General features: G+C 38.5%; 1 protein-coding gene across 7 annotated transcripts in view; it reads right to left on the bottom strand.

Annotated features, from left to right (window-relative positions):
- The window catches only part of thsd4 (thrombospondin type 1 domain containing 4), a 76,960-nt gene that overhangs the window by 51,107 nt on the left and 12,616 nt on the right, over positions 1 to 13,237 (bottom strand). For all 7 annotated transcript variants that reach the window (XR_003672689.1, XR_003672690.1, XM_028436808.1 and 4 more), the window contains exon 7: positions 8,502 to 8,632. Coding sequence is in view for 5 of the 7 variants with exons in the window: in XM_028436808.1 (XP_028292609.1) it covers positions 8,502 to 8,632 (131 nt within the window). In the remaining 2 variants the exon portion in view is untranslated. The remainder of the gene's footprint in view (positions 1 to 8,501; positions 8,633 to 13,237) is intronic.

Here is a 13,237-nt window from a genome sequence, read left to right as displayed (position 1 = left end):
TGGCCAATTCACGAGGCCACAATATCGGTACCGTACATATCGTCTGCTGAATTATCTTCTTTGAATCTACTTCTATATCTTGAAGTGACATGCTTCATTTATGTTTGCCAGTTTAATGAATGTTGGGTAAATTGTGAACTAAGCAGTGCTTGGCTTCCTAAATCTCTGCACAATCACTGATTTTTGTCTGTCAAGCTGTACTGTGTGAGAAACTCAAATATTAATGTACATAATAATCAACATTAGGATTGCTTTTATGGTGTCAGAGCACACAAATGGCCCACCTGGCCATAGAAACTACAAACAAAGTTTTACATTAATGTACTCAAACACTGACTTAGCAGCAGCACAAAACTAACACAAGTCAAGAGCGTCTAAATCCAGCTGCTGACACAGGTAGTGCATCTAAGATGTTTTTCCTTGCAGAATGACCTACTGTAGTAATACAGGATATACCATTTTTCTGTGCTACTTGCAGACAGGCACGGACCTGTTGGGTTTCCCCAGCTTTAAACAGTAGCTAGACCTTATTGTATGCTATGTAATAAATCATGTGAAGCGATTAGAAAATTTCAGTGTGAGCTACTAAGTCCCTTGCAAAGTGCTACATGCACACCATAATCATCCCACTATCATATGCCGTAGCTGTAGATGTAAATGCACCTTTTATATCCATACTTTAGACCTCTTTCTGCAAAATCCTGTCAACATGTTTTAATGATGTTTTGGCAGCTGCTGCTGTTGGAGAATCCTATTTCACTTTTAATAAGCCTCGGAAGATGATTTGAGAATTAATCCACAAGCTGTATTTCATGTGGAGTCCTGATACAACATGTAGACAGACAGTCCATAGGTGTACTTAATGAACCTGCTACCTGGCACTTTATCAACTCTAATTAGAACAAAATGACTCATTTACAAAGAACTGGATTTGAAACTGACAGGTCGGCAGTGAAGTCTTGGGACCTTTCTGTGTGCAGTTATTTATGGGTACTCAAGCTTCCTCTGTTAGGTCAATAGGAGTCTCTAAATGTACTATATAATTTTTTTTTAACTTGATTGACCAGACAATATTAGGAGCACAGTTCATATTTTCAACAAGATAAAAAATTAAACAAACAAGACAATCTAAACAATAGATTTAACTAAAATATAAATAAATCTAAAAAACAAAACAGTATAACGATAATTACAAGACACAGCTAAAAAACAAATTTACAATGCAGCAAAAATACACAAAACAGCTAGCAGTCTAGGTGACAGCAATATTTGTATTTAAAATAATTAAGAAAAGCTTCCTACCTCTATCTTTAGTTTTTCTGTAGGAGGGAATGAGTGTGAATGTGTCCCTGTGACATACTGATATTCTGTGTAGGTTCTATGCTATAAATGATGGATGATGCATTTGTAACATATGTATATATTTTAATGACACTGTGTTTTACATTTGAATGTGATGTTGTGATACATTACATTATAATACAGATTTGTGAGCCAGTGCATTCACATAACCTTTGATTGGAAAATAGTAAAAACAAAAAAAATCTAGTTTTGAACCCCCAAAAATAAAAATGCAAGTATGCTGCTGAAGTTTGTTCTGTGAAATAAGAGAACATAATAAATGATCTTGTTGCCATACCAACTAATTAGACCTTCTGTCAAAGTTATGTTAACAGTTTTGTCATGACAACTGTGTGAAAAATAAGATCTGGTAAATGCATGTAAGGTGAACCTGCCTTAGTGCTAGCAGCTCAGATTTCTGTAAGAATTCAGTGAACATGCTCACACACAGCTGTAACTTCAGACCTGAGATACACCACTAGCCAGCTGAGGTGTGGCACTCCCTCCTCCTCCATAGTGTAAAACAATCTGGCTTACACCAGTTCAGATCATAAAGCCACAAAGCACATCAAAACAGAGCCATCATATCTAATGGGAGCTCCCTGGTTAACCACTGACAGTCATTAAACCTATCCTCTATTATGTCATCCTTCTCATTTGGGGCTCCATTATGTTAATGTGAGTGTAACGACAAGTTCATACAAAATGTAACATATGTTAGTTGTTAGTTACAGTCAATGTTGTGTGTGAGCCTGTGACTGTCTCTCCCAGTGTGAGTGTTGGATAATGAATGAATGAAGAACTACAGGATATGCTGTACCACTGCTAATGTACAGGATCTTTTTCCATGTTTTTTGGCCACAAGAGTCTTTGGATATAAATTTTACTTTTTTATTTATTCAGTTTATTTCCGACATGGTTGCATTCACAGAAGTTTTGTTATTCCTTTTTTTGTTTTGTACATGCCGAAAAAGGAGACGAGAGAAGCAGTTTGCCTATCTAGGTCCCGTCCCCTGTTTGGAACACAGAAAATTTACATCAAAGCTTGTCTCTCTGGTCAAACAGTCTTAGGTTCTTCTGAGCACAATTTTTTTTGTCCTTTTTTATGTAGGATTTATTCTCATCTGTAGTCAGTGTTATCTTTTTTTATTCCTCCTCCTCTCCATCGTTGTTCGTGTCGTCCTTCTTCCCTGCAGTTTCATTCCCAATGCTAACATTCATTCAATTATTTTCCAGTCATGGAGAACCCGAAGTATTGGAATCCAGAAAGAGGGAGAACATCCGAACAAAAGGAGGGAATATTAAAGCTGCAGTACGTATGTTTTTTTTTTTTTTTTTGGAGTCATTTGGTCAAAAATCCATAATCCTCTTTGAGCATATTGTAATCGAAGTGTTCTGAGTGGACAGTGAATCTCGTCTACTTCTCCAGGCCCTGTAAATGAAGTTTAGAAATCCAGGAGCATGATGCTGGATGACAGTCAATCAGAGATCTTTCTACAAACACGTGTGCTCCATGAGCTGTTTTGGGCGTTTCTAATGGCTGCTCGACTGAAGTCAGGTGCGTTCACGTACCAAGTGCATTGATGGACGTTCCAGCAAAAGTCTCCATCACAGCGCTAGACACAACAGTTACACGGCAAATCAAGCGGAAAAAGGCACACTGACGGGGAGAAGCAACACTTTAACGGCACAAACATACTGAGGAGGAATGAACCGCTTTAGATCCCATGACTGTGCAGGGTCTGCCACACACACTGGTGTCAGAGGAAGAGTGAGAACAGATGGGATACATAAATTGCGCGTAAACCTAAGAGAAGCTTATTCAAGGTGAATTCATTTTACAGTCTGGATGCAGAGTGATGGTTGTCACTCTGCCCTGAGTGGCTGCTGAGATCACAGTCCCCTCTGTATGATCTCTGGCGGGGACGAGCTGACAGCAGCAGCCGTTGTTCAGGGCAGTAACTACAGTGATAAGTCCATTCAAACTGTACAATAACACAAGATAAAGTCCCTACATTTGTCACTGGTCTCTATTGAGGAAAATGTTGCTAAGATCATTCACAAAGACACCAGTAAGGGAGGCTAAGTTTTGGTTTTCGTTTCAAAACGGAGCGGAGGGAGGATTCTACATACTGCAGCTTTAACACTTCAACTTATTAATCAAATACTTGTTTTTTTAAACCTGATAAGAGTGAGGAGGGTAAAGAGAAAAATCCTGTCTACTTTGGTGTAGTATATGAGGCATCAGCAGTGTTGCAAGATATAGCTCATGAAATGTAAAAATACACTACTACTACTACTACTACTACTACCACTACAACATGAATAAATCAGATGTTTTACCATCACTGGGGAGAAGAGGGAAAATACATATACACCTCAGAAGGGTTTCATTGAACTTTGCCTATTAAATGAGTGCACAAAAAACTATTTTAAGGTTTTTAAGAACATATATTGTTTATTTAAGAGGGATTAATTTATATACACAGTATTCTATAGCAATACATTTTCTTCACAATCAAATTTAATGAATAAATAAATAAAGTGGTAAATTCAGTTTTTTTAAAAAAGAGGTGCAGGAGAAAATAATTTATAATCAAATTGGGCCACATATTAATCACTCATTTGCTTAAAAAAAGAAGTAAAAGATTGAACAAAAAGTGTGTTTTGATCTTCTTTGTAAACACTGTTTATTGACATGGTCGAAAAAGTTTTGCACATTGCAATGTGGGATGTGGAAACCCGTGGACAGATACATAGATTTTCATCTTGATTTCTTTTGTTTGCCACCAAAAACTAGTTGAATAAATGGATGTTTATTTTGGGGTTTACACAGAAAGATCAAAATCTGGCTGAAATGTAAAGTCTCAGAGAGCGAGATGATATACAAAATAGAGGTGGACAAACAAGAACAAATGCCTCCTTGTCTGGTAAAGAAACAACAAATCATGGTAGGAATGAAGGAAAAACACTTGTATGCATTCATCTACAGGATTCCACATCCCACAATGCAAACTTTTCCCACAATGTCAATAAGAATTTAGGGTGGAGATCAAAACAAACTTTGGAACAGCAACCTTTTACATCTTTTGTTCAAGCAAATGATCTTTGATTTATTGATCTCGGAGGCATACACTATGATGAAATATTTTTGTCTCCAGCTGCTTTAATTCATGTGTGACAATTTTGTGAAAGCTTATATGCAAAAACGTTATTTGAATGTACACGGTTGAAACCAATGATCTATCTCCGAGTTTTCTCACAAACAAGTTTATAATTTAAAAAGTCCACAAGCCGAGCCAATATTGATGACACCAAAAAAATCTAAGCTGCCAAGAGCCATTTATTTCCTGAGCAATGACGGATGGTTGGCCTTGCTGTGTTCCATTGACTAACCTTGCTTTGTTTCTTTTTTTTTTTAACTAATAAAGCTGCAGTAAATTAAAACTCTGCAAGTCTTATATGTATTCTATATGTGGTGCATCTGTTCCTGTGGAACAGAAACAAACTTACAAGACACCTGCTGCAAACATTTAGATATTCCCACAGTCGTATTCATTTCAGTCATGTTGATGATCTTGATTGAATTGATTTATCCAGATGCTCCCACACTGTATGTTGGCTCATAGTATAAACTCAAATGGATAAATCAGCTGAGAAAAACGTATGAACAAAAATATAAACACAGCACTTTTGTTTGTGCTCCCATTTTTCATGAGCTGAATTCAAAGATCTAAAACATTTTCTATATACACAAACTACCTATTTCGCTCAAATATTGTTCACAAATGTGACTAAATCTGTGTTAGTGAGCACTTTACGAGATAAACCTTCCCACCTCACAGGTGTGGCATACCAAGATGCTGATTAGACAGCATGATTATTGCACAGGTGTGCCTTAGACTGGCCACAATAAAAGGCCACCCTAAAATGTGCAGTTTTGCTTTTCTGGGGGGTCTTGGGGGTCAGTAACATGCAACATGGAGTTGTGCATTATCATGCTGCAACATGAGGTGATGGTCGCGAATGAATGGCACAACAATGGGCCTCAGGATCTCTTCACAGTGATTAAAGGCCCTACGAGAATTACAAACTCTACAAGCAAGACTTTGAAATCATACAATATGCTTACTGGATTGTCTGATCACAATCTCATAATGGTCACCAGAAAATTAAATAAAAAGCATATTAAAACTTTGCCAGCCACAGAATCATTTAGGATACCAAACCAATCCATGATGTAAATTGGGATGAATTACTAAACTTGGAGAAGGATTGTTCTCAATTCTCTAACAAAATACAGCAATTTATTACACAATTTACTAGGAAAATTAAATTAACAGCTAAAAAAAAAATAGTTAAATGAATGTATTCTGAAATTGATGAAAGAACAAGATAATTTTTTGAAGTTGGCTGTAAAATCAGGATATAACAGGCATCAATTTATCTCATTAAAAAACAGAGTAGTGAAAGAAATAAAATCTGAGGAAATTCTAAAATAACCTGGAATTATATTAAAAACAACTGACAGGTGGCTCCCACAAAAATAAGACAAAACAAATGCAAACTGAATTAAATGGAGACATTTCAACAGAACCCAAAAGAATAGCTGATTCCTTTAACAACTACTTTATTGAATCTGTAGCAGAAATATCTAAGACAAAAAAGAATACTCATTGTCAGCAACACATTTTTTTCATTACCAACATCACTGAGACTAAAGTCGTTAACATATTTAAAACCCTCAAACCATCTAAGGCCAGGGATATATTTGGAATGAACACAAACTTGCTTAAAGATTTAGGATCCGCTCTGGCTACTCCCATTGCTTCCATCATTAATCTTTCAATTTCTAGTGGTCATTATCCAAAGGCCTGGAAATCTGCTATTGTTACACCAGTTTTTAAATCTGGTGTTCCAACCTCCAAAACTACTGACCAATAAGCATGCTTCCAGCCATTTCCAAAATTGCAGAAAAATGGGTAGCTGAACAGATTGTCCAGTACTTAAACAGTAGCTCCCACTCTTTCCACGCCATGCAGTTTGGTTTCAGATCAAAACATTCCACTGAAATGGCTACTTAACTTTTTATTGAGAACATAAAATCTTCTCTTGACAAGGGTGGAGTAGTAGGGATGGTATTCTTGGATCTCAGAAAAGCTTTCGATGCAGTAAATTACTCTTTACTCCTTACTAAGCTCTCACAATTTAATTTCTCTAGTGACACTGTGAGCTGGTTTGAATCATACCTGCATGATCATACACAATCTGTATTAATTAACAAGAGCAAGTCTGAGTCTCTTCGGCTAACCACCGGGTATCCTCAGGGCTCAATATTAGGCCCACACTTATTTAGATGACACAGTTTAATTTGTTCATGGTCACTCCAAGGACATTGCTGCAGCTAAACTCTAAAGCAATGACCTTTGTCACATCCTGGCTGCAGGAGAACTGCCAGCAGCTAAATATTTCAAAAACTGTAGGTATGTTTTTAAGTCTGTATCTGCCCTGAACAGTGAAAACCAGGATTCATCTGTGAAGAGAACACCTCTCCAAGGTGTCAAATGGCATCAAATGTAAACATTTGCCCACTCAATTTGGTTACAACAACAAAATGTAGTCAGGTTGAGACCCAGATGAGGATGACGAGCATGCAGATGAGCTTCCCTGAGACGGTTCCTGACAGTTTTTGCAGAAATTCTTTGGTTATGCAAACCGATTGTTGCAGCAGCTGTCTGGGTGGCTGGTTTAAGATGATCATGGAGGTGAACATGCTGGATGTGGAGGTCCTGGGCTGGTGTGGTTACACGTGGTCTGTGGTTGTGAGGGCGGTTGGATGTACTGCCAAATTATCTCCCTCAAACTTGCGACATCTGTGGCATTGTGCTGTGAGAAAACTGAACATTTTTGCGGGACAGCAGTATCACAGGCGGTTTAGCATAGAAAATGTTTTAGATCTTTGAGTTCAGCTCAATAAAAAAGGAAGCAAAAACAACAGTGTTGTGTTTATATTTTTGTTCAGTATAACAGATCATGACCTGATCAAAACAGTTTAATTAATTCAATTTAAAATGCTTCAGTCACTTGATTTGGATTCATAAATCACAGTTTCAACTACATCGTCATTTACTTCTTAACAAAGCTGAATCCTTCATCCTTCACTATTTAAGTTCCCAATAGAAATATGATTATACTTTAATAAGAAATTAATAGATTTCCTGTTGTGGAGGAATCTCACGACCATTAAAAAAAAGAGTGGGTCAAAAGTGTAAAGCAGGGGTCTCAAACTCAAATCACCTGAGTCTGGGTGAGGCTGGGCCACATCAGGTATTCCACAAAAAAACTTTGTTAAACAAAAATGAAATCTTCATAAACGTCATTACTAACAGTTCTTTAAAGGTAGGGTACGCAATTTTCAAAAGCTAGCATGATTTTGAATGTAGCCTCCCCAACGGCTCCGCCTTTACCCCCCTCGCCCCTCCCCTCTGTGCTCCGTCTCACTCACATGCATGCCCACAGCTGCTGCAGAAGAGGAGCCCAGCTCATCGCTTGTATTGTGTAGAAACGTCATTGTCTCATGTCTCATTCAGCAGTAAGTAAACACTAAACTTTACCATCATATATGTTAAAAACGTGACCAAAAACTCTGTTTTAACTCTGTCAACGGTGACGCGCTTTCAGTGTGAGCTCGTGCATGCGAGGAATAGAGAACGAGCAGGGAGACAGTGATTGGTTAAAAAAAGAAGCATCGTTGTTACGTGCAGCTTTCTCTGCCAATGTTCGTCTTTGTTTACATGTGTTCTGTGTGTTGATTGGCTGGGAGGATGGGGAAGGGCGGGCGTAAGTGGAGAATGAGGGGTACATAATGTTTTAAAGACTTCCATTAAAGGCTGATAAACCTTTGATAATGGCTGGAGTCATTATTTATAGACTAAAAGTGAAGCATCAAACCGGACATTCTCAGGAAAGGGAACAGCTAGAGCAAAAATGTTTCCTCCAGGCTAAGTTTAAAATATAATTCCTAAACCACTAAAATCGTACATTATTGTTGAAGTGACAAGTATTGTAAACAAGCACTATGTTTTAGACCTCAGCAAATAAGCCATGACCTGGATGATGTATTTTCCTGCTGAAAGCCAAATGAGTGTTTAGTGGCCTACCACACATTTTCCTGCCACACAAAGTGACAAATGGTTCTGTCCACATGGTGTCCCATCCATCACTTGTTTAGCCTGTTGTACGTAGAACTTGAAGCCAATAGCCCTGCAGTTGAGCTCACAGTTCTGCTTGCCTGGAATTGAAAGAAGATTCATCAGTGAGAGGATTCTGAGGCAAACAAGGTAACCAACTTACTTTGTAGACTATAACAGGAGGGCAGTATAGTGTTTTAGCGGTAAGCACTTCTTGCCATACAGCAAGAAAATCCTGGGTTCCACTCCTGACTCTGGTTTTCCTTGTGAGCTTTGCATGTTCTACTTGTGCATGAGTGAAGTTTCTCTTCCCACACTCCACAAATCTCATATGTATGCTCCATTGTCTGGCTGTGAGTGTTAGCCCTACCCTCTGTTTTGTTCAATATCAGCAAAAAAAGGCGAACATGCATATTCTGCACAGAGGGCCAACAAGGATCACTAGTTCAGAACAAGCAGTACTGAGTACCTTGATCTTGCTCTTTACACGTGCTTTATTAATTAGAATTTTGATGTATTAAAAACCAATAAAAGCCCACATTTGTTTAACCCATGTGTTTGGGTGCTCTTTGAAATGATTGTGAAAATAACCTTCACTTCATCTCTCACATTACCTGCAGTTAAGCCTCCTCTATCAGCCAAACAACAGAACAGAGACAAAGATCAGAAATTATACGTCTGTCACACAGGATCTTTATTTAGAGGGTAGATGGCAAAGCGCTACCCAGGACAGCTCAGACCTCCTGGGTGATGCCCAGTAGCTCATCTTCAAGTGCTGCAGACTGATTTTTCTATTGTTGTAACCAGTGTTTGGAATAACAGCGTTTAAAATAACGGCGTTTTGTAACGGCGTTTGTTTTTCAGTAACGGGGTAATTTAACTAATTAATTTTTACGCCGTTACAACGCCGTTATCATTACTGAACGTTAAATGCGGTGCGTTACATGCATTGATTGAATAAACTTTTATCCGAAAGCATCCCCGGCTTCTGACTCAGCTGTTGTGAGGAGGTGGGTTCAAAACAAGCTGAGCGATTATGATTGGCTTAGGCGGCGTCATGTTTCATGGTAGCCAATCAGAGCCAGTGTTTTTACACGTGCCAGTAAGAGGAGGCGGGTTAAAAACAAGGTGAGCGATTATGATTGGCTAAGGTGACGTGCCAGCACACAGTGACACACACACACAGAGCAGATTGGATGAAGCAGCAGAAATGGTGAGCGTGGAGCAGTCTGATGAAAAGTTGTCATTTTTAAGGTGACGATACAAACACTACTTTAAATTCATTGTGGTCAAAGGCAAGAACGTGTATGTGAAGTGTTCATTATATCCAGGAGAGAAGACTTTGTCGACATCTGTTGTAAGCAACTCAAAATTTATGAAGCACCTCACGACACACGCATCTAAAAAATGTGAATTATTTGACATAGAGCAACTTTTTTATTTTTTTAATAGTAACGTAAATAGTTACTTTCCTTGGTAATGAGTTACTTTAATTATAGAGTAATTTAGTTACTAACGCAGTTACTTTTTTGAACAAGTAGTAACTGTAACTAATAACTTTTTTAAAGTAGCGTTCCCAACACTGGTTGTAACTCTGATCAATGTTATCAATAGATCTATGGGCAGATATAAGCAATGCAATGGGGAGTTGCCACATTAATTTAGGAAACAGCACTTTCAACAGTGAAGATGCAGGAGGCTAGATAGCTCTGGCAGCTGAGCTGAGCAGCAGCACAAGAGCAAAGCTGAGCCCACAGAGGAAATTATTTACTAAACATGAACTTTTTCTTCTGAGAAAGGACACAAGACTTCATTTCACAACAAACTATCATTTACCATCTGATTCTGGTTCTGAGGTAATCATCTACTCCTTTTTTTCTTTGCTGGCTAAATTGGAAAGCTAAGTAGCAAGTTAACTAGCAACAAGTAGCAAGTTAACTAGCGTAGCAAGATCGAGCAACAAGTAGCAAACTAGCAAAAGAATGGCTCTTTCCACAACAGAATACAGCAGCCTTTTCCAAAAGATTACTGAACTGGAGGCTACAGTGCAAGGAATACAAGTAAACATAGAGGTTAATGGACTTTGTGGATATGGGAATCAAACGACTGTGCCACTGTTTAAAAAAAGCGGAGAGATAAAGCTAACTCGCTACCCATTTGTGCTGACAATGCTATCTCCAAGAGTATTCCTCCCTCTAATAAGATAAGCCAAAGAGAAAGTCATAGAAAGTCATATCCACTTCAAAAGCTAATGGGCCGAGCAAAGTGCCCTGATATTAGTAATGAGACGCACTGGCCTGCACTCCCTTCCCAGACCGCAGCTTTGACTTCAACTCCCTTGTCTGCCCAGACACAAAAGTGGACATCTGTAAGGTAGAAGTATCACCAAATCACAAACCCAGTTTCATGTAGAACTGGACAATAAATTTGCCTCACTGTTGAATGACCTAGGATCCTGCGCTAATGAGGGCAACACACAACTTTCTAAAACTGCGAGGACTGAAAGCGCTTCAGAAAACAAAACCTACATGGTAAGCAAAAGCGACAACCACATACATTTGATAGTGGGAGACGTTTCTGTTAAAGATGCTCAGAAGATGTTCAGCAGCAATGTGAAAGTGATCTGCTTACCTACATTATCAGACCTGGCTGACAAAAATTGTATATTGTGGCAGATTACCCACATTTTAAAATGTTGTGATTCATTTTGGATTAAATGATTTTTGCCAAGGAGGAGTCTGAGGTGTTAAAGCAGGATTTCACCCATCTGCTAAAAACTGTGAGCTGTTTGCAGCCTTGAGAGTTCATCAGTGGCCTGAATACATCAATTCCGCTAGAGATCTGAAATTCTCAAGGATTTACTTTATTTGACTTAGTAAATCTGCTCCATAATGCACAAACTTTTCCCAACAATGTCAATAAACAGAGGGGCGGATTCACAAAAGTGATTCATGAAATCTGGAACTGTTTGCGGTGATTGTTTTAGTATGGAGTGTGTGTGTGTGTGTGTGTGTGTGTGTGTGTGTGTGTGTGTGTGTGTGAAAAAAAAAATGATCTGATCAAATCAACCTGTTACATTGTTATCAACGAAGGCGTTTAAAAGGGTGATTATCATTCTTACGGATTTCACTGACATTACACAGGTTGAGAAAAGTTGTGTGTTCTGTATTCGGTGATTTCTAGACAGCCCCAAAAAAATGACATCACTGCCTCCTTTCCTTCAGCCCTCCTCCATTCACCAGACTACGCGCTTTTGGTCTCCCTACGCACGGGGGCGTGTCAGCAGCCTGGACCGGAGAACACGAGCAGGAGAGAGGTGCGTAACTGCAGTGCGCAAAAAAACGCTTAAGTTCAAATGGGAGAACAGACCCCTAAACGAGCAAAATGCTCATTTAAATAGGGGCGGTCGGCACCAGTTCTGCTCGTGCACTAATGATTGCTGCAATGCGCATAAGTCAGAAAAGCAACAGCAGCGCTGTTTTTTGGCTGTGTGCTATTCTCCCCTTGTACTTGAGTCAGGCGCTACATGCCTTCATCCCAGTTACGCACTCAGGGTGGAGCAGCCTTGAAATGTAGACGTTCCCATTCAAATCTGGCCTTGCACGTATTCTCCCGTCTGCTTAAGCTCTTCTCCTCTTACGCTCTTCTAACCTGAAATAAGTGCAGCACCCCGACAAGGTCAAACATTATATTGCACTAGAAGTTTGTACTTAGCTACAATTTAAGCCACATGCACTCATAATATTGCAAAAAAGACTCCAAGAAAGAATCTATCCAAACTGACACTATCACACACACTGTCACAAACTGTTACATTGTTTATCACGAAGGCATTTCAAATTAAAAGTGTGAGTTATCAGGATTTCAGTGATTTTAGTGAATTCCGCGCAGCATCTGAGGAAACTGCATCATTAAAGGATTTAGGGAAGCAACTGGATTACCACCCTTTATTTCAGATCTTAGTGAATCTGCCCCAGAGTGTTTACAGTGGAGATCAAAACAAACTTTCAAGTGACAACTTTTTTTGAGGCGATTGATCTTTGAATTATTGATCTAAGAGGCCTGCACTATGTTTTTTATCTGATGAAAATAATTATAATCTTCAGTAGCTTTAAACTTGAGACCTATAATAATATTATAACCTATAATAATCTTTATTTGTTCTATTCGTCATTTAGTTGTCATGTTATGTTAAATAAATGTTATTTGAGGCAATTACCTGCATGAACCTGAGCCAATTATGACAATGTTCATTCTAATCGACATTTTTTCATTTAATCTCTTGCCAGTTTTACTTATTAATATTCAGAAGAAAAAGGAAAGCAGTTTTCACTAACAGACTCGTCCCTCCTCATGATTCATAAAGTTCCCTTCGACTCTGAGATAGTGACTGCAAGCTGAATGCTTATTAGTATTTTATGTTAACTGGATAAACTACCTAATAATTACAGTAATAATAAATCCTCACGTGACAGATTTATTATGACTAAAAAACTATTATGCATATACATAAAAATAATTTAAAAAAATTGGTATTGGCAAACAGTACCAAGCAGTGTTAGCTTTCTTTTGCCTGCAGTGGTTGATAACCTCATAAAAACCTTGTTTGTGTGCTGTATTACTTTCACTAAATGCTGATCTTTCTGTGTTCAGCAGAGAAAAAGGATATCAAATGCAAAACATGTCCTCTGAAGTCCATACCAGAC

The sequence above is a fragment of the Gouania willdenowi genome, chromosome 3 (assembly GCF_900634775.1).
Source record: "Gouania willdenowi chromosome 3, fGouWil2.1, whole genome shotgun sequence".
In the NCBI taxonomy this organism is placed as follows: Eukaryota; Metazoa; Chordata; class Actinopteri; order Blenniiformes; family Gobiesocidae; genus Gouania; species Gouania willdenowi.
Note: the sequence above shows the minus strand (reverse complement) of the source record. Positions and strands in the feature narration are given on the sequence as shown.